Raw genomic sequence first — 24,701 nt, 5'->3', positions numbered from 1 at the left:
GCTCGCGCCGCTTCCCAGCTGAGTCTTGAAGCCAATTCGCTTCAGGACTCAGCTGGGAAGCGGCACGAGCAAACGGCGTGGGCGGGCGAAGAGCGGGCGAGCGGCAGCGAGGAGTTTGCATGGGCGGTGGGGAAACTCCTCGCTGATGCCCGCCGCTCGCCCTCCCGCCAGCAAGAGGGGGAAGACCCAGGGAAGCCGCCCAGCAGCTGATCTGCCCGGCGCCATCTACGCATGCGTGGCCATAGAAAAAAAGGGCGCGCATGTGCAGATGGTGTTTTGACTTCCGGGTTGAAAAATCGCCATATAGCCGTTCGCAATGATCGGGATCACGATACCCGGGGGATCACTGTATTTGAAAAATTATCTTGGTCGGTAAGCCACTCCCACTCTGTCACATGACCTTTAAGCCACCCCGGTCACATGACCATCAAGCCACTCCCACCTGCTCACATGACCATCAAGCCACACCCACACAATAAGCCACGCCCAGTGTGGTAGTAAATTTTTTTGCAACTTTTCATATGAGTACATATAAGTAAATAATTGCAGCTGCCAATAGTTCCCAAGACGTTTAGTGGTGCTTACTCTTCTGTAAGAGTATACAAGCACTGTATTTCTCAATTTGAGCATCATTTGAAAACTACTGTGCTGAGAACAACATAACAACGCATTATGCCCAAGTCTTCAAAGATGAAAATTTATCACTGACAATGTAAAAGATCATCAAATCAATATGTTTTAACCACATTGGATTTTAAAAGTGATTATTGGTGTACATTTTTTGTAAATTTAGAAACAAGATACATTATCCTTCATATTGTGAATGGGAGGAAAGTTTACATTTGTAAAGATCTGAAAAGGATTTTCTATCCAAGTTAAATTGGAAAGCTAAATGTTTATTGCAAGACAAATCCTTTAAAATTAACTTTAAAATTTCTGTCTGTTTTAGAAAATGGTGAAAGAGAATTATTATTATTTTTTTCCATGATTGCTGTATCCACGTTTTTAGCTAAAGAGATTATTGGAGCTACTGTTGAAAACCATATCAAGGTCTACAGAGCAGTCTCTATCATACACTGCTAAAAAAAATAAAAAATAAAGGGAACACTTAAACAACAGAATATAACTCCAAGTAAATCAAATATCTGTGAAATCAAACTGTCCACTTAGGAAGCAACGCTGATTGACAGTCAATTTCACGTGCTGTAGTGCAAAGGGAATAGTTGTGCAAATGAAATATTCAATGAGAATATTTCATTCATTCAGATCTAGGATGTGTTATCTGAGTGTTCCATTTATTTTTTTCCAGCAGTGTATTCAACCAAATAAAAGAGATTTCATGTTTGGCACATGGAAAATACAGAAATGTGACGCATGGCAAAAGAGACAAACTCTGCCATCTATTCTGATATGGACCGGAGTTGAAGCTCATTTATGGCTCTGGCCATGCCAGACAAAGCATAAATTAAAAATACACCAAGTGGCATGTGTGTTTGCCTAACACTCGTGCAAATGGAGCACACATACACACACGTGTGCGCTTGCCCACTGCTTATGCAAGAGAAGATATATGGGTGCATGCATACATGCTTGCAACCCAGTTGCAAACACCCAGTTACGGCCCAATAAGGTTGGGGACCCCTGCCTTAAGGAGGGCTGATCCCCTTGCAAAAAGAGAAGGAAAAAAACCCCGTGCAAACTTCAAACTCTGTGTCGGTCAAGGGCTCGTCTCAAATTTACTCGAAAGCTTGGAAACCTCTGACATTGATCCAGGAGCTTTTCCCCGCACTTCTTCAGCTGCTCCCAAAGTCCATTTGTGAGTTATTGCTAACAATTCTGGGATGCCCAATTCATGCGGGACGTTAGCCAACTTGCAGGCCCTCCAGACCCCTGTTTGGCGCTCCCTTTGCGGTTAGCCGTCTTCTCACCGAAGGATCCCCCACGAACTTCTGAACCAGCCAATGGCCCTGTTAACTGCTCCACTCCTCGTTGCCGCAGTCTCCGTTTTCATCATCGTCGGAGTCCGCCGAGACCTTCTTAATCCTCTGGATGGCTGCCTTGATGCTTTGCTCCAGCTCACTGCCCGAACCCTTCGCGACGCCTTCCTTGGGCTCTTGAGTGACCTTCCGTAGTTTAACCCCTTGCCTAATGGCAGCAAGAATGCTGTCGTTGAGAGAGTTGCCAGCGGAGGGTACCTGTTGGGGCAGGTCCACTTTGCGAAGGAGGACTTCCCCACGCTTGAGGGATGCCAGGACCTCATCCATGGTCCCTGAGGAAGAACAAGATAAAAGGTTCAAGATTTTGGGGTTCAATTGTGGTTGTGGGTTGAAGTGCATATATGTGTGTGTATGTTCACCCCTCTATCCAGGGGTGAAATTCAGCAGGTTCTGTAGAACTGGTAGTGGAAATGTTGAGTAGTTTGGAGAACCGGGAATGGGGATTTTGGAGTATCCTTCCCCTAGAGAGGGGAGGGAATGGGGATTTTGGAGTATCCTTCCCCCAGGAGTGGGGAAGGAATGGGATTTTGCAGTATCCTTCCCCAGGAGAGGGGAGGGAATGGGTATTTTGTAGTATCCTTCCCCAGGAGAGGGGAAGGAATGGGTATTTTGGAGTATCCTTCCCCAGGAGAGGGAATGGGTATTTTGGAGTATCCTTCCCCAGGAGTGGGGAGGGAAAGGGGATTTTGGAGTATCCTTCCCCAGGAGTGGGGAGGGAAAGGGGATTTCGGAGTATCCTTCCACCTGAAGAGGGGACAGAAAGGGGATTTTGGAGTATCCTTCCCCAGGAGTGGGGAGGGAAAGGGGATTTCGGAGTATCCTTCCCCCTGAAGAGGGGACAGAAAAGGGATTTTGCAGTATCCTTCCCCCTGAAGTGGGGGAGTAGTATCCTTGTAGTATCCTTCCCCTGAAGGGGGGAGGGAATGGGATTTTGCAGTATCCTTCCCCCAGGAGTGGGGAGGGAATGTGGATTTTGCAGTATCCTTCCCCTGGAGAGGGGAGGGAATGTGGATTTTGCAGTATCCTTCCCCTGAAGTGGGGAGGGAATGTGGATTTTGCAGTATCCTTCCCCTGAAGAGGGGAGGGAATGGGATTTTGCAGTATCCTTCCCCTGAAGAGGGGAGGGAATGGGATTTTGCAGAATCCTTCCCCTGAAGAGGGGAGGGAATGGGGATTTTGCAGTATCCTTCCCCTGAAGAGGGGAGGGAATGGGATTTTGCAGAATCCTTCCCCTGAAGAGGGGAGGGAATGTGGATTTTGCAGTATCCTTCCCCTGAAGAGGGGAGGGAATGGGATTTTGCAGAATCCTTCCCCTGAAGAGGGGAGGGAATGGGGATTTTGCAGAATCCTTCCCCTGAAGAGGGGAGGGAATGGGATTTTGCAGAATCCTTCCCCTGAAGAGGGGAGGGAATGTGGATTTTGCAGTATCCTTCCCCTGAAGAGGGGAGGGAATGGGGATTTTGCAGTATCCTTCCCCTGGAGAGGGGAGGGAATGGGATTTTGCAGTATCCTTCCCCTGAAGAGGGGAGGGAATGGGATTTTGCAGTATCCTTCCCCTGAAGAGGGGAGGGAATGGGTATTTTGTAGTATCCTTCCCCCAGTACTGGGGAGGGAATGTGGATTTTGCAGTATCTTTACTCCTGGAGTGTGGAGAGAATGGGATTTTGCAGTATCCTTCCCCTGGAGAGGGGAGAGAATGGGATTTTATTATTTATTTATTTATTCAATTTTTATGCCGCCCTTTTCCTTAGATTCAGGGCGGCTTACAACATGTTAGCAATAGCACTTTTTAAAAGAGCTAGGCTATTGCCCCCACAATCCGGGTCCTTCCCCCAGGAGTGAGGAGGGAATGGGATTTTGCAGTATCCTTCCCCTGGAGTGGGACGAGAATGGAGATTTTACAGTATCCTACCCTTGCCATACCCAACAGAACCAGTAGGGAAAAAATTGAATCTCATCCCTGGCTCTTTCTCTTTACCTGTGTAATTCTTGGTTGGGCATCTGGACGCACCATCTGCTCCTCTCTGCGAGGAAGTCGTTCCTTTGGCCGAGCCTTCACACACAAGCGCCTCTGCTTTCTCTTGGGCTCCTGGGCTTTTCAGGCAAACAGTCTGGACACTTGGGGGCGGGGGTGGAAGAGGAGGCGGAGGAGGTGGGGGTGGAGGTGGGGGCACAGATAGCGGTGGCCCCACCCCTTCCTTGGGAGGTTCCGGCCCATGCGTTGGTGCAAAAATCTGGATGGGAATATCTCTGGGAGGCTTCCGAGATGCTGCTTTGGAAGTCCTGACTTGTGTCGGATGAACATTCGTGGACTGCTTGGCAGCTGGACCTTTCCTTGCTGGTGGGGGAACTGTTGGAGCCCGTTTTGGTCCAGCCTGCTTGGAGTTGACCGGTTGAGAGCGGGAAGTCTTCAGCACAAACTGGGCAGGACATTTCTGCAAGGGGAGAAAACAGCCAGTGAGCTGACTGGAATTAATCCACTATCAAGGCTATCAAACCCTTGGACATCCCAAAGGTGCTTTCCCAAAAGACAATTTTGCTTTCTGTTTTTCTCCCCCCCCCCCCATTGAAAACATTTTGGTTCTTATCCAAGAAGATTCTTCATGAACTGAAGACTTGAGAACTGAACAATCTTTTTTTAAAAAATGAATTCTACCGATTAAAAATAAAAATACATCATGACAGTCTTTTACACAGATCATAGCCCATTTCATTATATTTATTATTTATTTTATTTATTTATTTATTATTTAGATTTGTATGCCGCCCCTCTCTGCGGACTCGGGGCGGCTCACAACAAGGCATAAACAAATCGTAACAAATCCAAATAAATTTAAATATTTAAAAAAGTTTAAAAGAACCCCAATATACTAACAAGCACACACACAAAGGGGAGATGTTTCAATTCCCCCATGCCTGACGGCAGAGGTGGGTTTTAAGGAGTTTACGAAAAGCGAGGAGGGTGGGGGCAATTCTAATCTCTGGGGGTAGCTGGTTCCAGAGGGTCGGGGCCGCCACAGAGAAGGCTCTTCCCCTGGGTCCCACCAAACGGCATTGTTTAGTTGACGGGACCTGGAGAAGGCCAACTCTGTGGGACCTAACTGGTCGCTGGGATTCGTGCAGCAGAAGGCGGTCCCGGAGATATTCTGGCCCGATGCCATGAAGGGCTTTATAGGTGATAACCAACACTTTGAATTGTGACCGGAAACTGATCGGCAACCAACGCAGACTGCGGAGTGTTGATGTAACATGGGCATACCTAGGGAAGCCCATGATTGCTCTCGCAGCTGCAGATCACGATCTGATTTTGGTTCTCATCTAAGAAGATTCTTCATGAACTGAAGACTTGAGAACTGAACAATCTTTTTTTAAAAAAATGATTTCTACAGATTAAAAATAAAAATACATCACGACAGTCTTTTACAGATCATAGCCCATTTCATTATATTTCTTATTTATATATCTATATACAATGTATTTTATTCAAGAAAATAGGATAGGCATGGTAAGTAAGATGGGTAGATTGTTGTGGTTAGCTCTGGCCCAGCTCCTGCCCCAAGGAATGTGCAGGTGGATGTGGGGGAGACATCCACATGCCGCAGGCCTGTTTTGTTCCTGCTGGAATCTGCCAACGAAGCCTCCTCTGACCAAGGAAGCATGAGTGACAGGGAAGAGGGGAGTTTGGCAGACAGCCCAGGAGGAGATCAATCATCTGTATCATCCTTGGATTCTAAACAAGAATTAACAATACATCCATGCATGCGTAGAGTGATGCATAGGAGACAACAACTGAAGGATTATTACAAGAGAAAATGAGGCCACCTGTGGTTGAGTGGGGCTCCAGTAACTAGGGCTGCTGCTATAAATAGCAGCATATGGGTTTGGCTGTTGTGAAAGAGTATCTGATCGCAGTTCTTCAGGAATTGTGTGTTGCTGTTTTCTGGACTTCGTTTGTTGATTTTTCACGACTTTGAAACCAAAGCAATGTGTGTGCGTGTCTCACTTCCTTGGAAGAAGAAGGGGTGTGAAGTTTCTTCACAACTGCTAGCTAAGTACTTAATGACTGCTTAAGGGAAATTGTACAGACTACCGGGTTGTTTTGGGACGAGTGCTCTTTGCAATACAAAAAGAGTGCTTAGTTTATTTTGAATTTTGTGATAAAGAACATTGTTTTGAATTTTCAAACGTGTGTGTGTCTGAAATTTGTACCCTTGAATTTTCGGGAGGCTCCTACCAGAGAGCCCGGCAGAACATCTTTATGCCTGTTTTTTGTGGGTTTTGGGAGTAATTGTGCTAGATAGGATAGGCATGGTAAGTTAAGATGGGTAGACAGTAGGTATATACACTTATAAATTTGCAGAGGTGTCGATAGATAAACATAACAGAGAGGTAAAGAGGTAGGTATGTAAATGGCTTTCTCTATTTACCCGTCTGTTTTTGTATTTCCTTAAACATTATCTATAGGTATGTGAATGCTTGATTTTTAAAAGTAATTTTTAAAAATAATTTTAAATTCATTATCACTGTGAATTGGACCTAGAAATGTTTACATATTGTATTTTTGCTATTGAGATGCTGTGAGCTACCCCGAGTCCACGTACAAGGGTGGCATATAAGTCCAACTAATAAATGAATAAATAAATATGTCTGTTGAGTTTATGACTTGAAATAATAATAATTAATAATAATTTATTGGATTTGTATGCCGCCCCTCTCCGTAGTCGGGGCGGCTAACAACAATAATAAACACAACATGTACAATCCAATACTAAAAAAACAACTAAAAACCTCTATTATAAAACCAAACATACACACAAGCATACCATGCATAACTTGTAATGGCCTAGGGGGAAGAGCTATCTCAACTCCCCCATGCCTGGCGGTATAAATGAGTCTTGAGTAGTTTACGAAAGACAGGGAGGGTGGGGGCAGTTCTAATCTCCGGGGGGAGTTGGTTCCAGAGGGCCAGGGCCGCCACGGAGAAGGCTCTTCCCCTGGGGCCTGCCAAACGACATTGTTTACTCGACGGGACCCGGAGAAGGCCAACTCTGTGGGACCTTATCGGTCGCTGGGATTTGTAAACTGGGTGGAGTTTCGATCTGTTCTAGCAGGTCTCTTATTTAGATTTATATCCAGAGGGCGTGACAGTAAACCTGTAGCAACTAGGAAAAAGCCCATTTTCCCACGCCCACCAATCCACCCACCCCTGTTATAAAGCAGCAGTTTTTGTAGAAAGCTGAGCTTCATCATTTCTCTATACATGCCACTTCCGTTGTGCTTTCATTTCAAGGTGACACTCATTAAATTCTGTGCCAAACCTACCGGTGCCCTCTTTGTGCTTCCTAAAATCCGGGAGTTGTTATCTCATGATTGATGCTGTCCTTGTGGCTGACCAGGCCGGACCAATGCTCATCGGTCCTGGCGAAATATGCTGTGGGAGTGCGGAGGGACAAGATAAATGGCGATGATACTTGCCTCCTTGAATGATTTAAGCCTCTCCAGAGTCTTCTGCCTCTCTTCCTTTATCCAGGCTTTTTTCTTCTTCTCGTCTTCTTTTCTCTTCTCCCTTTTCTGCAGTTAGAAGGACAACCTTTAATGCGCGCGGAGAGGACGCTGTTCCCAACGCGGCTAAGGAGCTTCGAACATTGCAAAATGGTTGGGGGCCTGATAACAGATTGCCTAAATTATGGAATGGTAAGAGGGAGGGGGAAAGGGAGGAGAAAAAAGAGAGGAGGGAAGGAGAGGCAGAAGAAGGGAAGAGAAAAAAGAAAGGAGAAGAGAGGGCGGAAGAGAGGAGAGGAGGAGAGGGGAGAAGTCGAGAGGAGACGAGAGGAGAGGGGAGAAGATGAGAGGAGATGAGACGAGAGGAGAGGGGAGAAGACGAGAGGAGAGGAGAGGGGAGAAGAGAGGAGAGGAGACGAGAGGGGAGAAGACGAGAGGAGAGGAGACGAGAGGGGAGAAGACGAGACGAGACGAGACGAGACGAGAGGGGAGAAGACGAGAGGAGAGGAGACGAGAGGAGAGGGGAGAAGACGAGAGGAGACGAGAGGAGAGGGGAGAAGACGAGACGAGACGAGAGGAGAGGGGAGAAGACGAGAGGAGAGGAGACGAGAGGAGAGGGGAGAAGACGAGAGGAGAGGAGACGAGAGGAGAGGGGAGAAGACGAGAGGAGAGGAGACGAGAGGAGAGGGGAGAAGACGAGAGGAGACGAGACGAGAGGAGACGAGACGAGAGGGGAGAAGACGAGACGAGACGAGAGGAGAGGGGAGAAGACGAGAGGAGAGGAGACGAGAGGAGAGGGGAGAAGACGAGAGGAGACGAGACGAGAGGAGACGAGACGAGAGGGGAGAAGACGAGACGAGACGAGAGGAGAGGGGAGAAGACGAGAGGAGAGGAGACGAGAGGAGAGGGGAGAAGACGAGAGGAGAGGAGACGAGAGGAGAGGGGAGAAGACGAGAGGAGAGGAGACGAGAGGAGAGGGGAGAAGACGAGAGGAGATGAGACGAGAGGAGACGAGACGAGAGGGGAGAAGACGAGACGAGACGAGAGGAGAGGGGAGAAGACGAGAGGAGAGGAGACGAGAGGAGAGGGGAGAAGACGAGAGGAGACGAGACGAGACGAGACGAGAGGGGAGAAGACGAGACGAGACGAGAGGAGAGGGGAGAAGACGAGAGGAGAGGAGACGAGAGGAGAGGGGAGAAGACGAGAGGAGACGAGACGAGAGGAGACGAGACGAGAGGGGAGAAGACGAGACGAGACGAGAGGAGAGGGGAGAAGACGAGAGGAGAGGAGACGAGAGGAGAGGGGAGAAGACGAGAGGAGAGGAGACGAGAGGAGAGGGGAGAAGACGAGAGGAGACGAGACGAGAGGAGACGAGACGAGAGGGGAGAAGACGAGACGAGACGAGAGGAGAGGGGAGAAGACGAGAGGAGAGGAGACGAGAGGAGAGGGGAGAAGACGAGAGGAGACGAGACGAGAGGAGACGAGACGAGAGGGGAGAAGACGAGAGGAGAGGAGACGAGAGGGGAGAAGACGAGAGGAGAGGAGGGGAGAGGAGGAAAAGCTTAAGGGTATTGTGCAGTATTTCTGATCTGATTTCCAAAAACCGCTCTGAAGTCTCAACTCCAAAGTGCATACCTCAATCCAAGTGCCACACCTGAAGGCAACTGTGAAAGGCAGATGTGCAATCCCAGGAAGAGGTGTGTTTATTTTAAGGAGTTATAGTCAGTTGCTATATTTGCTTTCTCTCTCTATTGCTTAATACCTACAATTTGGATGTTGTGATGCTGTTGGAAGTAGCGCGTGGTCTCCTGGGCCTCCTGGATCCTCAAACGCCGGCTCTCCTCACATTGGTCCTAAAAGGATTTTAAAAAAAAACAGTGGAAAAATGCCACTTGCCAAAATCAGAAGATTTGAAGAAGAAATTAAATCCATCCAATCGGAATATTGGATTCCTAGCTTTTTTAACTTTCTGAAAAATACAATTCAAGGCCCCAGGCAAAGGACTGAACACAAAAACAAGGGGGCACAATCTGAGGTTAGTTGGGGGAAACATGAGAAAATATTAGTTGGGGGAAACATGAGAAAATATGATTTGACTGAAAGAGTAGTAGATGCTTGGAACAAACTTCCAGCAGATGTGGTTGGTAAATCCACAGTAACTGAATTTAAACATGCCTGGGATAAACATACATACATACATACATACGTACGTACGTACGTACGTTTGTTTGTTTGTTTGTTTGTTTGGTTGGTTTGTATGCTGCCCCTTTCCATGGACTCGGGGCGGCTCACAACACAATAAAACAATTCATAACAAATCTAATAATATACAATTTAAAATTTAAGATAGTTAAAAAAACCCATTTTTAAGCAAACATACCTACAAACATACCATAGATAAATTATATAGGCCCGGGGGAGATATCTCAATTCCCCCATGCCTGATGACAAAGGTGGGTCTTGAGGAGTTTATGAAAGGCCAGGAGGGTGGGGGCAGTTCTAATCTCTGGGGGGAGCTGGTTCCAGAGAGTCGGGGCCGCCACAGAGAAGGCTCTTCCCCATATATCCATCCTAAGATAAAATACAGGAAATAGTATAAGGGCAGACTAGATGGACCATGAGGTCTTTTTCTGCCGTCAATCTTCTATGTTTCTATTGTGGTGGTGGTGGTGGGGAAGACATGACAGCATCCTTGGCAAACGAAGTTGTTCCAGCCCAAATACCTGCCATCTCCAAGCAGGGTTGAAAAAAAGATCCTTCTTTGCAATTCTGGAGAGTTTCTGCCAACTGATGATAAGAAAAAGCTCGGTGGGTCAGAGTCACAGATGTGAAAAGTGACAGACGTGTTTGAAATAAAAGCGAGTGATAAAAAGTGAAGAGAGGAGTAGAAATGAGAATAAGTATTACTGATTAAGAAAGACTATTGTTATCATTAATATCGCTTTGATATTTTTTTCCCTTTCTTTTTGATTTTTCTTTGTTATTGTCGTTCACTGTGTGGTTTTTTTCCTGTGCGTTTGTTAAGATTCTTAATACATTTTTAAAAATATTTTTTTTAAAAAAATGGTAGAGAGGTAGCCCTACATCCTAACATGGAATGGGTTGTGAGGCTGGCTGAGGTGGCCCCACAATAACGCAATGCACACAAACTCACAAAGACTTTTCTGGGTGAGTGTTAGTACAAGGTACATGGTTGTTAGGGATTGCCATTGTAAACTGCATATTGTACACTTGTACCAAACTTGTGCTTAAAAAGTTAATGTGCACTTAAAGAGTTAACTTGTACTTGAAGAGTTAATATTCAAGGCTGTTTCATCACTTCCTCATTGAAGGTATAAAAGCTCATTATTTTGCTCAGTCACCTCCTTTACTTTTGCCTGAGAGATGGGGGAGTTGTGTTTAAGCTTTGTGCTTGTATAAGCTTTGTGCTTTTATCTATATTGTATAAGCTTTGTGCTTATTATCTATATTGTATTTTAGCTTCGTGCTTGTTATCTACAGTATATTGTATTTTGCTTTGTGCTAGTCTTGCAATTGCTCAGTGCGTATTATTCTGTATTTGCTTCGTGCTTATTCTGGATTGTTTATATTTTGTTTATATGTAAATAATACTTATTTAACTAAGTCTGTGTCTTGGCTTTATCACACATCCACGCTCTGTTAAAATTCTCTGCTCGGTGTTGTCGAAGGTTTCATAGCCTAACCAAAACAAGCCAACAGTTGAGTTACCTTCTTGTTCCTGAGATAAGCTCTCCTGGAGCAGATAATCCCCCGTCTCGTCTCCAGCTGCTGGATCCTCTGCCTGAGCTGGGCCACTTTAAAAGAAGCGGCACAGCTGGTTTCCAGGGCCCGATCCATGGCTTCCAATTCCTCAGAGCTTTCACAGGTGTCGTAATAAATGACTTCGTTCAGGATCTCTGAGGAAGAAGAGGGGCAAGGATTTTGGTCAGTTGAATACGCAACCTATCCAGCTGTGAAGTCGACTTACCTTCTCTACCGGAAGTTCGGTAGTGTGCAATTTGCACCCTCTGCGCATATGCAGGAGGGTTTTGTGCATGCTGAGAGGATTAAAAAACAAAATGGCGACATCTGGATGGGTGGGTGGAGCCTTGTGTTGCCGCCACTACTGGTTTTCCGAACCATCGGCAGTTGCCGTTACTGATATGCCTGACCTGGGCCGAACTGAGAGAGAACCCACTTCTCCTACCAGCTTTGCTGCCTTGCCATGAAACTCATACATACATACATACATACATACATGCATACATACATACATACACACATACACACATACAGTGATACCTTGTCTTACGAACCCCTCGTCATACAAACTTTTCGAGATACGAACCTGGAGTTTAAGATTTTTTTCCCTCTTGTTCCGAACTATTTTCACCTTACGAACCCAAGCCGCCACGACTGGGATGCTCCACCTCCGGACTTTTGTTGCCAGCGAAGCATCCGTTTTTGCGCTGCTGGGATTCCCCTGAGGCTCCCCTCCATGGGAAACCCCACCTTTGATCTTCCATGTTTTTGTGATGCTGCAATTTCGCTAAGGCTCCCCTCGCTGGGAAACCCCACCTCTGGACTTCCGTTGCCAGCAAAGTGCCCTGCTGGGATTCCCCTACAGCATCGCAAAAAACACGGAAGTCCGGAGGTGGGGTTTCCCATGGAGGGGAGCCTCAGGGAAATCCCAGCAGCGCAAAAACAGGCGCTTCAGCTGGCAAAAGGGGTGAGTTTTGGGCTTGCACGCATTAATCGCTTTTCCATTGATTCCTATGGGAAACATTGTTTCGTCTTATGAACTTTTCCCCTTACGAACCTCATCTCGGAACCAATTAAGTTCGTAAGACAAGGTATCACTGTACATACCTTTACTTAACTATCTATTTATCTGTCTATCATCCATCTCTATCTATCTATCATCTATCTAACATCTTTCTAACATCTCTCTCCCCCTCTGTCATTATATCGACCAACCTACCTACCTACCTACCTACCTACCTATCTATCTATCTATCTATCTATCTATCTATCCATCCATCCATCCATCCATCCATCCATCCAATCTATCCTATCTATGTATCTATCTAAACTTGGAAAAATTAAATTGATATTAAGAGAAAATATTACTAAAGAAGCATTACTATACCATTGAGAAAATGAAATAAAATGGATATACTAACAAGAAAACCAAAAGGTTGTATATATATGTAATATATATGTAATAAATATTAAAAGGAAAATATTCCTTTTTGTACTATGTATGAGCTGCAAACCAACTACGCCACTACTTAGGTGGTGCTGATACTAAGCTATGATACCAAATATTCCATGTATAAAGCAAGATGCTTTATTTTTTTCTCTTTTTGTATGTTATATGTATATATTGTTATTTTGTTGTTTTAATGTACAGTTATTTTTGTTTTAATGTACAGTGATACCTTGTCTTACAAACTTAATTGGTTCCGGGACGAGGTTCTTAAGGTGAAAAGTTTGTAAGACGAAACAATGTTTCCCATAGGAATCAATGGAAAAGTGATTAATGCTTGCAAGCCCAAAATTCACCCCTTTTGCCAGCCAAAGCGCCTGTTTTTGCGCTGCTGGGATTCCCCTGAGGCTCCCCTCCATAGGAAACCCCATCTCTGGATTTCTGTGTTTTTGCAATGCTGCAGGGGAATCCCAGCAGGGGAATCCCAGCATCGCAAAAACAAGTGCTTCACTGTCAACGGAAGTCCGGAGGTGGGGTTTCCCATGGAGGGGAGCCTCAGGGGAATCCCAGCAGTGCAAAAACAGGTGCTTCGCTGGCAACAGAAGTCCTGAGGCGGGTCATCCCATCGGCGGCGGTGGGTTTGTAAGGTGAAAATAGTTTGTAAGAAGGGGCAAAAAAATCTTAAACCCCAGGTTTGTATCTCGAAAAGTTTGTATGATGAGGCGTTTGTAAGATGAGGTATCACTTTATATATTTAATAAAGTTTTTTTTAAAAAAACTTGGAACAGTCAGATTTAAATGGGAGATTCTACAGATAAAATGTTTCCTGTTTCCTACTGCAATTTTCCCTGGCATGTTTTTTCCCCTCCCAAACTTTTATCCTCTCTCCTCAATAAATACATTTATTGCATCACAGAACTTGGAGAAATGCAAGGAAGGGAGAACCGTCGAGTGCCAACAAGAAATAGATTAAAATGCAAAGCGCAGGCAACATAGTCTGTTTTCAATCCTCACCCTTGATTTGCCTCCTCAACGTCTCCAGCTGCGTAACCAGCAACATTTCCTCATTCTTCAGTATTTCAAACTGTACGTCGTGCAGCTCCAATTGGGTTTCGTAATATTCGAGTTCCAGTTTTTCCACTTGAGCCACGTCGTTTTTCTGCTCGCTGAGCGTCTCCATCTTGGGAAGATCCCCCCAAAAAACCCCAGTAGATTTTTTAAAATTAAGGCCACAACTATTACATGCAAAAGGAGGCGCTTTGGAGAAAAGATGGTTGAGATAATAATAGCAATAGCATTTAGACTTGTTGGGGCCTGGATGGGTGTCAACAGACTCAAACTCAACCCGGATAAGACGGAGTGGCTGTGGGTCCTGCCTCCCAAGGACAATTCCATCTGTCCGTCCATTACCCTGGGGGGGGGGAATCATTGACCCCCTTGGAGAGGGTCCGCAACTTGGGCGTCCTCCTCGATCCACAGCTCACATTAGAGAACCATCTTTCAGCTGTGGCGAGGGGGGCATTTGCCCAGGTTCGCCTGGTGCATCAGTTGCGGCCCTATCTGGACCGGGACTCATTGCTCACAGTCACTCATGCCCTCATCACCTCGAGGTTCGACTACTGTAACGCTCTCTACATGGGGCTACCTTTGAAAAGTGTTCGGAAACTTCAGATCGTGCAGAATGCAGCTGCGAGAGCAATCATGGGCTTTCCCAAATATGCCCATGTTACACCAACACTCTGCAGTCTGCATTGGTTGCCGATCAGTTTCCGGTCACAATTCAAAGTGTTGGTTATGACCTTTAAAGCCCTTCATGGCATTGGACCAGAATACTTCCAAGACCGCCTCCTGCCGCACGAATCCCAGCGACCGATTAAGTCCCACAGAGTGGGCCTTCTCCGGGTCCCATCAACTAAACAATGTTGGCTGGCGGGTCCCAGGGGAAGAGCCTTCTCTGTGATGGCCCCAACTCTCTGGAACCAATGCCCCCCGGAGATTAGAACTGCCCCTACTCTCCCTGCCTTCCGTAAAGTTCTTAAAACTCACCTTTGCCGTCAGGCATGGGGGAACTGAAACATCTTCCCCGGGCATGTACAATTTATGTATGGTATGTTTGTGTGTGTGCTTGTTAGTATATTAGGGTTCTTTTTAAACTTTTTTAAATATTTAAATTTATTTGGATTTGTTACGATTTGTTTATGCCTTGGTGTGAGCCGCCCCGAGTCTGCGGAGAGGGGCGGCATCCAAATCTAAATAAATAATAAATAAATAAATAAATAAATAAATGAATGAATGAATGAATGAATGAGTGAGTGAGTGAGTGAATAAATAAATAAATAAATAGATAGATAGATAAATAAATATCGCTTCATAATGCTTTTACAGCCCTCTGTATGCAGTTTACAGAATCAGCCTCTTGCCCCCAACAATCTGGGTCCTCGTTTGACCCACTTTAGAAGGATGGGAGGCTGAGTCAACCTTGACCCGGCGGTGAGATTTGAACTGCTGAATTCCAAATACGAACTGAATAATCAAATTATCACAGATAATCCCCACTCGGTTAAAGACCTTGGTACTGTATACGAATAACAAAAGATTTAAGTGCCAAAGCCCACTGCAACAATATAGCCAAGAAGGCTTCAAGAGTTGTAAACCTAATCCTATGTACCTTCTGCTCTGGCAATCTCACACTACTTACCAGAGCGTACAAAACTTTTGCCAGACCCATCCTCCAATACAGCTCATCCGTTTGGAACCCATATCGCATCTCAGACATTAACACCCTTGAAAATGTCCAAAGATACTTCACCAGAAGAGCCCTTCACTCCTCCACTCGAAATAGAATAACCTATGAGACTAGACTTTCAATCCTGGGCCTAGAAAGTTTAGAACTAAGACGCCTTAAACAAGATCTAAGTATTGCCCACAAGATCATATGCTGCAACGTCCTGCCTGTCGGCGACTACTTCAGCTTCAACCACAACAACACAAGAGCACACAACAGATTTAAACTTAATATTAACCGCTCCAAACTTGACTGTAAAAAATATGACTTCAGTAACCGGGTTGTCGAAGCGTGGAACTCATTACCGGACTCCATAGTGTCATCCCCAAACCCCCAACACTTTACCCTTAGATTATCTATGGTTGACCTATCCAGATTCCTAAGAGGTCAGTAAGGGGGCGAGTACAAGTGCACTAGAGTGCCTTCCGTCCCCTGTCCTATTGCTCTCTTATATCTCCTACACCTTTCTTCTATTCCTATATCTCTTCTTCTATTCTTTCATTGACATGTTCTATTACTATATCTTCTTTTCTATTATTTCTTAGATATATTTTACTATGAGTATCTCCTCTATAACCTTCATCATGTATTTTACTATGTGTATATAGATATATGCCCACTAAAACCCTCATTGTGTATTGGACAAAATAAATAAATAAAATAAACTACAGCTAGTAATTAGCTGAAGTAGCCTGAACTCTAACCACTGGGTGAAACCAATCGGCAGCCAATGCAGTCCGTGGAGTTTGGAGAAATATGGGCATGTCTAGGGAGGCCCATGACTGCTCACACGACTGTATTCTGCCGGTAGGGTAGGGATAGTGCAGCTCTCAAGAGAGCAGTTGGTTCCAAAGGTCTGGGGCCACTGCAGAGAAGGCCCTTCCCCATGCTCCCGCCCACTGACATTGTTTGTCAGATGGCACCTTGAGAATGCCAACTCTATGGTCCCTTATTGGCTGCTGGGAAGTATGCGGTAGTAGGCGGTCCCGTAAATAGACTGGTCCTAAGCCAGGTAACCTTACCTGCTTTCTGATGTCGACTCTTTTGTGCTTGAAGCACAATTCCTTGGCTCTCATGTGCTGAAGGGTTTCTTTCGCTAGCAGATATTTTAAGTTTTCCAATCTTGGAGAGACGGAGGCCCAGGCGGCTTGGCCAAATCGCTTTTGATCCTGCTCCATCTGTTTGTGCATTGCTGGATGAATAGGAACCAAAAAATGAAGAGGGGGTTAAGCGTTGAGGTGGCTAAGAAGAATCTTGCCCTTCCTTCTCTTTTGCTCACCTGCGAGCGCAGTCACGGTTTCCTTGAAGTAGCCCACGGTGATGTTTTGAATGGAGCATACGGCTTCCTCCGCTTGGTCCGTCCATTCCTTGCCCTCTTTCTGCAAAGCTTCGACCCTCTTGGGGCCCAGCCGGTCGGCTTGCAAGGATTTCTGCACGGAGAGACGTTTTTGACAACACCGTCCAAATCGTCCACCACCCCAAAATCTAGAGGTTGCCCTTAGAACTTGCATTCATCTATGAATGCAGCTTCCATTCACCACAAGGTCTTATGCAAATGGGAAACAGATTTCGAAGTTAGATTAGATTAGATTAGATTAATTGGATTTATATGCCGCCCCTCTCCGCAGACTTGGGGCAGCTCACAACAATGGTAAAAAACAGTACATAGTAACAAATCTAATATTTAGCAATCTAACCCAAATATATAAAAAACAAGCACACATTTGAATCATACACAAAAACTACATGGGCAAGGGGGAGATGTTTCAATTCCCCCATGCCTGACGGCAGAGGTGGGTCTTAAGGAGTTTACGAAAGGCAAGGAGGGTGGGGGCAATCCTAATCTCAGGGAGGAGCTGGTTCCAGAGGGTCGGAGCCACCACAGAGAAGGCTCTTCCTCTGGGTCCCGCCCGACAACATTGTTTAGTCGACGGGACCCGGAGAAGGCCAACTCTGTGGGACCTAACCGGTCGCTGGGATTCGTGTGGCAGAAGGCAGTCTCGCAGATATCCTGGTCCGATGCCATGTAGGGCTTTATAGTTGGGGGAATTCTGGAGATTCTCATTCATCCAGGTTGTGTGCTTTCCCAAGCACTTTTGGCTCTTTTTTTGGTAATGGATGGAAATTAATCAAAGAGAGAAGCAACTTAGAACTAAGGAGAAATTTCCTGACAGTTAGAACAATTAATCTGTGGAACAGCTTGCCCCCAGAAGTTGTGAATGCTCCAACACTGGAAGTTTATCAGATGATGTTGGATAACCATTTAATAATAATAATAATAATAATAATAATAATAATAATAATAATGTTGTTATTATTATTATTATTATTATTATTATTATTATTATTATTTATTAGATTTGTATGCTGCCCCTCTCCGAAGACTCGGGGCGGCTGAAGGAGTGTAGAGTTTCCTGCCTAAGTAGGGGGTTGGACTAGAAGACCTCCAAGGTCCCTTCCAATACTGTTTATTTTATTCTATTCTCCAAAGCACCTGCGGGCAGGACAAGAAGCAATGGGTGGAAACTAATCAAAGAGAGAAGCAACTTAGAACTAAGGAGAAATTTCCTGACAGTCAGAACAATTAATCCGTGGAACAGCTTGCCACCAGAAGTTGTGAATGCTCCAACACTGGAAGTTTTTAAGTAGATAATTCATCTGTCTGAAGTAGTGAAGGGTTTCCTGCCTAAGCAGGGGCTGGACTTGACGACCTCCAAGGTCCCTTCCAATTCTGTTACTCTATTCTGTTCTAAATCCATACATCCTTAAGTCTTGGAATATGTTTGTTTGTTTTGAAAGAGTAGAAAAAGAGGCTTACCAGAATCTCAAGTCTATATAACGTGGCCAGTTCTCTCAAGTCTCGGAACGGTAACAACAAATATTGATAGAATTCAGTGGCCACGGTCACCAGTTCCCAATAAGCGTCATCTTCCTCCTTGTACAGATCCATTAAATCTACCAGCTTATCAGCATCTTTGTGCCTGTGAAGAACCTACCAAGATGAGGAAATAGAGAATTTATTTGTGAATTTGAGAATTAAGCAGCAGTTTTCTTCTTTGCAAACTGAGGTTTAACGAGAACGTTTACTCTGTTCTTCCTGCTTTGCTAAACTTTTCACAGACGTGGAAAATCTAACAGGGATTTTTCTTCTCTGGTAACATTTTATTGCTAACTAGGGCATACAAACCCTTTGTCAGACCAATTCTGGAATACAGCTCGTCCACCTGGAATTCACACCTTATATTGGACATTAACACGATTGAGAGGGGTTCAGAGGTACTTCACAAGAAGAATACTCCACTCCTTACTCACAACAATATTCCTTATGCCACCAGAGTTGAAATTTTACCAAAAGAGTAGTAGATGCTTGGAACAAACTTCCAGAAGACGCAGTTGTAAAATCCACAGCAACTGAACTTAAACATATCTGGGATAAACATAGATCCATCCTAAGATAAAATACAGGAAATAGAATAAGGGCAGACTGGATGGACCATGAGGTCTTTTTCTGCTGTCAGACTTCTATGTTTCTATGTTACTTCCAGCCACTTCTACATTGGTCTGTCTTTGATGGAATATGAAAGACCAGAGGAGATAGTTAAAGGTACAATGATTGCCTGGGCGAAAAACGTTGGCCACAATATATATAGAGAGGAATGGGAACATATTTGGAAGAGAAATATTAAATTAACAAAATCTACAATATATAAAGAAAACCAATATAAAATGCTATACCGTTGGCATCTTCCACCCAAAAGACTAGCTAAAATGCACAAAAATTATAGCCCAACGTGTTGGAAATGTAAAAACACTCAAGGCACTTTCTTTCACCTATGGTGGTTATGTCCAGAGACAAGAAAATACTGGGAAAAAATAAATAATTGGTTGTGTCAAATAACAAATGCAAAAATAGAATATACACCAGAATTTTTTCTATTGGGTATTATGAGAGGTAACTATTCTAAAAATGTAAAATATTTAAGTTTGCATATTACAACAGCTGCAAGGATTGTATTTGCACAGAATTGGAAAAATCCGCAAATACCTGAAGACAAGGAGATCATCAAGAAAATACAGTATACGACTGTGCAGAGATGGACAGATTGACAATGGAACTTAATAATCGAAAAGAATCGGACTATTATGAAACCTGGACAAAATGGTACCAATGGACAAAAAAAAAAGAAAATTAAAAGAAGCATTGGAATAAAACATCAAGAAATCTAAAAGTAATTAGAAGACAATGTCGATAGGAATGTATATACGATGTAGATTCATCTGTAAATATGACTATGTACTTTGAAAAAAAAGGAAAAAATTAATAAATATATATTTAAAAAAAAACATAGATCCATCCTAAGATAAAATACAGGAAATAGTATAAGGGCAGACTAGATGGACCATGAGGTTATTTTCTGCCATCAATCTTCTATGTTTCTATGTTAAAGAATCTTTTGACGTGGGCTGAGACGGGGTCCTCACCAGCAAAGAGAAGGTACTCTTCTCTTTGCTGGAAGGAACAGGTGATGTTCATGGTTTATAGCAGGGGTGTCTCCAACCTTGGCAACTTTTAAGACTTGTGGACTTCAGTTCCCAGCTTTACTGGGTGAGGAACTCTAGGAATCGAAGTCCACAAGTCTTAAAAGTTGCCAAGGTTGGAGATACCCCTGCTGTAAACCATAAAGCTTTGCTGGGCGAGGAACTCTGGGAGTTGAAGTCCGCAAGTCTTAAAGTTGCCATGGTTGGAGACTTTAGTTTATAGGGTTCCACGTTCAAGAACAGCGTGTCACCAGACCAAGAAACTCCAGAGAAATATTATTATTCTCCAAGGAGATGCTCCAAACATCCTCACATCTAAACCAACCTTCTGTCAGATTTAGTTGAGGTTAAGTATTTGCTGATGGCTGCAACCCCTCTTCTCTCTTCCACAATACTATGCTCTCTCGCCCCCCAAATATTTGGGGATACTGATTAAGAGGAATGAAAGTCAGATATTTTAAATACCTAAGCAGGGGGTTGGACTAGAGGACCTCTAAGGTCCCTTCCAAGTTTCTGTTTTGTTTTTGTTTTTTTTAATTATTATTATTATTATTATTATTATTATTATTATTATTATTATTATTATTATTATTAACCTGTCAATCAGGGGAACTACAGTGTGCTCTTAACTAAAAGACTTTGACCGGATTGAAGTCCCGTGATTTGTTTGCTTTGGCTTAACGTCTGCTTTCCTAAAGGTGGTTTATGGCTCATCACATTGTTTATCAAGGTTTGGCATTTTAAGAAGGGCGGACTTCAAATTCCATTGGCTGGGGAATACTGGGAGTGGAAGTCCACTCAGGAAGCTCAAACTGCCCAAGGAGCTGTTGATACAGTTCTACAAAGGAATCATTGAGTCTGTCATTTGAATCTCTATAACTGTCTGGTTCGGTTCTGCAACCCAACAGGACCGACACAAACTTCAGAGGATAATCAGAACTGCAGAAAAAACAATTGCTGCCAACCTGCCTTTAACTGAGGACCTGTATGCTGCACGAGTCAAAAAGAGGGCGGTGAAAATATTTACTGACCCCTCACATTCTGGACATAAACTATTTCAACTCCTACCCTCAAAACTTCGCTACAGAGCTCTGCACACCAAGACAACTAGACACAAGAACAGTTTTTTCCCTAAACGTCATCACTCTGCTAAACAAATAATTCCCTCAACACTGTCAACTATTTACTAAGTCTCCACTACTATTACTACTATTTTTTTCTCATCATTCCTATCACCCATTTCCTCCCACTTATGACTGTAACTTGTTGCTTGTATCCTTAAGATTTTTACCAGTATAGATTGTTTCTTCATTGATTATTTGATCCCTATGACAATCATTAACTGTTGTATCTCATGATTCTTGACAAATGTATCTTTTTCTTTTATGTACACTGAGAGCAGATGCACCAAAGACAAATTCCTTGTGTGTCCAATCATACTTGGCCAATAAAGAATTCTATTCCTTCCTTCCTTCCTTCCTTCCCTCCCTCCCTCCTTCCCTCTCCCCCTCTCCTTCCTTCCTTCCTTCCTCCCTTCCCTTCCCTCCTTCCTTCCTTCTTGGCCAATAAAAGAATTCTCTTATAGAGACGGTCCCAAAGCTGAGCAAACTACAGTATTAGCAAGGAAAAGGGCAAACCGGTAGCACTCCAGAGGTTGCTGAACTACAACTGCTGGCGTCTCTCGCGTTACTCAAGATTCCTAAGGATGCTGGGAAGTGTAGTTCCCAGGTCGGGGAAACACTGCTCTGGGCTGGCTTACTTTCAGCGTGGGTTTACTTGAGCCCCTCTGGGGTCGGGAAACAAAAGCCCACCTCGCATACGCACACATCCAAGCCCCTTACTCCAAGCCTCCTCCTTTAAGCTCCCTTTGGCGAGCGATGCGTTGTGAAAGGGAGTGTTTCCCAACCTTGGCAACTTGAAGATATCTGGACTTCAACTCCCAGAATTCCCCAGGCAGCATTCGCTGGCTGGGGAATTCTGGGAGTTGAAGTCCAAATATCTTCAAGTTGCCAAGGTTGGGAAACACTGGTGAAATGAACCCACCCTCCTTCCCACTTCGTCCTTCAGTGCCTACCCCTCTCAAGGTCTCCTTGGCCGCGGTCAGCTGCCCCTTCAGGCTTTTCCTCCGAAACTCCTGCATGTTTTCAAAGTACTCCTCTTCCTCCTCCTGGTCGTGGGCGAAGAGCGCGTCCAGGAGCGTCTTCCGTCCACAGACGTCCAAGGCCCAACCAAAGTATGCTTCCAAGCGCCGACACAGGGTCTCCAGCTCCGTTTCGCCCAAAACCGGGCAGCTGGGGAAGAGCAGCGCCCAGAAACCGCTGGGACCGCTCAGGGCGGGGGGCAAGGCGGGGAAGCAGGGCTCCAGCTCGGCGTTCAAAGCCACCAGCTGCCGATGGACGCCCACCAAGGCCTGCGGGGAGTACAAGCCGGCCCAGGTCAGCTGCTGCTCATCTTCTTCTTCCTCATCCTCCTCTTCTTCCTCCTCCTTCTCTCCTTCCTCCTTCCCTCCTTCCGTCTCCCCGCCGGCTCGCTCTTGCAAAGTCCGATTGTGGCAAGTCACCGCGAACTTGCTCTCCACGGCGTTCCAAGCCACCAAGAAGCGCAGCTTGTGGGGCGGCTCGGGCTGGCCGAAGATGTTTGATTTGACGGCCACCCAACCCTCCAGGCTGTCCGGCTGCGTCTCCTCCAGCTCCATGGGCGAGAGAGAGAGAGAGGGAAGGAAGAAAGGAAGGAAGGAAGGAAAGGAAAAAGGGAAAGCGCTTTCCCACGCGCGCCCGGAGAACTTCAAAGCGCCTGCGGGGGGGTCTCCCAGCGTTCTAGAACGCTCGGAAAACTTTTGCCCCCCCTTCTTCGAACGAAAGAGAAAGTGTCAAGATGACAACAGCCCGGTTGGTTGTCCTTCCTCCTCTGACGTCACGCCAGGCTCTCCGGACTCGTCATTGGCTGCCCAGCTTCGGAGGGGGTGGGATGGGGGGGAGCGAGCTCTGAACTCGTGGGGGAAATCCGTGACTCCTCATTCGGTTAACAAATCACGAGTGTTCTGGGCTAAGCCTGCATTTCGGGAGGACAGGCAAAAATGCCTCTTCCTCTCTCTCTCCCCACCTACTGGGTTTTTTTTGGGGGGGGGGAGCGGGAGGGTATGCTTTTTTGGAGGGATCTTTTAGGATTTCGGTAACGAACCCAGAAATCCACTCGCAACAGAATCCCCTACCCAACTAGCCTTACTTTCGTAGGTTTAGAAAGCTTAGAACTGCGTCGCCTTAAACACGACCTAAGCACAGTCCACGTCCTTCCTGTCAACGACTGCTTCAGCTTCAACCGCAACAACACACGAGCACACAACAGACGCAAACTTAAAAGTAAACCGCTCCAAACTCGACTGCAGGACATACGATTTTAGTAACCGAGTAGTTGATGCATGGAACTCACTACCGGACTCTGTAGCATCATCACCTGACCCCCAAAAACTTTACCCTTAGACTGTTGACCTCCCCTGATTCTTCTCAGATGTTTGGAACAAACTTCGTGGTTGGTAAATCCACAGTCACTGAATTGAAACATGCCTGGGATAAACATATATCCATCCTAAGATAAAATGCAGGAAACAGTATAACGGCGGACTGGATGGACCAGGAGGTCTTTTTCTGCTATCAATCTTCTAAGTTTCTATGATTCCTAAGTGGTCAGTAAGGGGCGTGCATAAGTGCACCAGAGTGCCTTCTGTCCCCTGTCCTTCTCCAGGTCCCACCTGATGACATTGTTTAGTTGACGGGACCTGAAGAAGGCCAACTCTGGGGGACCTAATCGGCCACTGGGATTCGTGTGGCAGAAGGGGGTCTCATAGGTAATCTGGTCCGATGCCATGTAGGGCTTTATAGGTCATTACCAACCCTTTGAATTGTGACGGGAAACTAATCGGCAACCAGTGGGTTCCAATCAAATGGGCCAATAAAGAAGACTTCTATTTATGGGCGACTAGCAAAGATCCACAATTTTATATTTGCATTAACACAAGCTAGGGGTACCAGTTTCTGATCTTGAGGGAACACAATCCTTCCCCAGAGAAGCTACAAAGTTATCACAAACCTCAGTGTCAAACTACATCTCTAATTTGACTGGAGCTTTTTAAGAGCTATTATTGTTTGCTTATTTTCTATGTTACACTCTTACTAGGTTCGTCTACAATTTAGAAACCGTTTGAGGGACAATGTTTAAAATCCCCTAGAGCAGTGTTTCCCAACCTTGGCAACTTGAAGATATCTGGACTTCAACTCCCAGAAATCCCCATGCTGGCTGGGGAATTCTGGGAGTTGAAGTCCAGATATCTTCAAGTTGCCAAGGTTGGGAAACACTGCTCTAGAGAACCAGAGGTGGAAAAACCTGCGTTTTTCTAACATTGGAAAAAATTGAGCAGCTTGGTCTTTATCAACAAAATCCAAAATGAGCATTTTTGCTTTTACAGTCAGTGGGAGGCACCTATAACACAGCGTCACGTTTCTATGTTTCTTCTTCTTCTTCTTCTTATTATTATTATTTATGTGTTTGTTTTGTCAAGTACCTATTGGTGGTATACAGAGATATAATAATGTTTCTCTCTTACTAGTATCATGTATATAAATATTATTATATCTTTGTATACCATCAATACGTACTTGACAAAACAAACAAA

At 45.0% G+C, this 24,701-nt stretch overlaps 1 protein-coding gene across 1 annotated transcript; it reads right to left on the bottom strand.

Moving 5' to 3' along the window:
• Positions 1–683: 683 nt before the first annotated feature.
• Positions 684–22,941, bottom strand: WHAMM (WASP homolog associated with actin, golgi membranes and microtubules). The gene is made up of 10 exons (XM_070762025.1): positions 22,107–22,941; positions 18,312–18,485; positions 16,773–16,923; positions 16,516–16,685; positions 13,723–13,888; positions 11,229–11,416; positions 9,266–9,352; positions 7,473–7,568; positions 3,976–4,432; positions 684–2,269 (listed from the first exon to the last, which is right to left on the bottom strand). The coding sequence occupies exons 1-10, from the start codon at positions 22,725–22,727 to the stop codon at positions 1,971–1,973; spliced, it is 2,409 nt and encodes an 802-aa protein (XP_070618126.1). The 5' UTR covers positions 22,728–22,941; the 3' UTR covers positions 684–1,970.
• Between the last annotated feature and the right edge of the window lie 1,760 nt (positions 22,942–24,701).

The sequence above is a fragment of the Erythrolamprus reginae genome, chromosome 10 (assembly GCF_031021105.1).
Source record: "Erythrolamprus reginae isolate rEryReg1 chromosome 10, rEryReg1.hap1, whole genome shotgun sequence".
NCBI lineage: Eukaryota > Metazoa > Chordata > Lepidosauria > Squamata > Dipsadidae > Erythrolamprus > Erythrolamprus reginae.
Note: the sequence above shows the minus strand (reverse complement) of the source record. Positions and strands in the feature narration are given on the sequence as shown.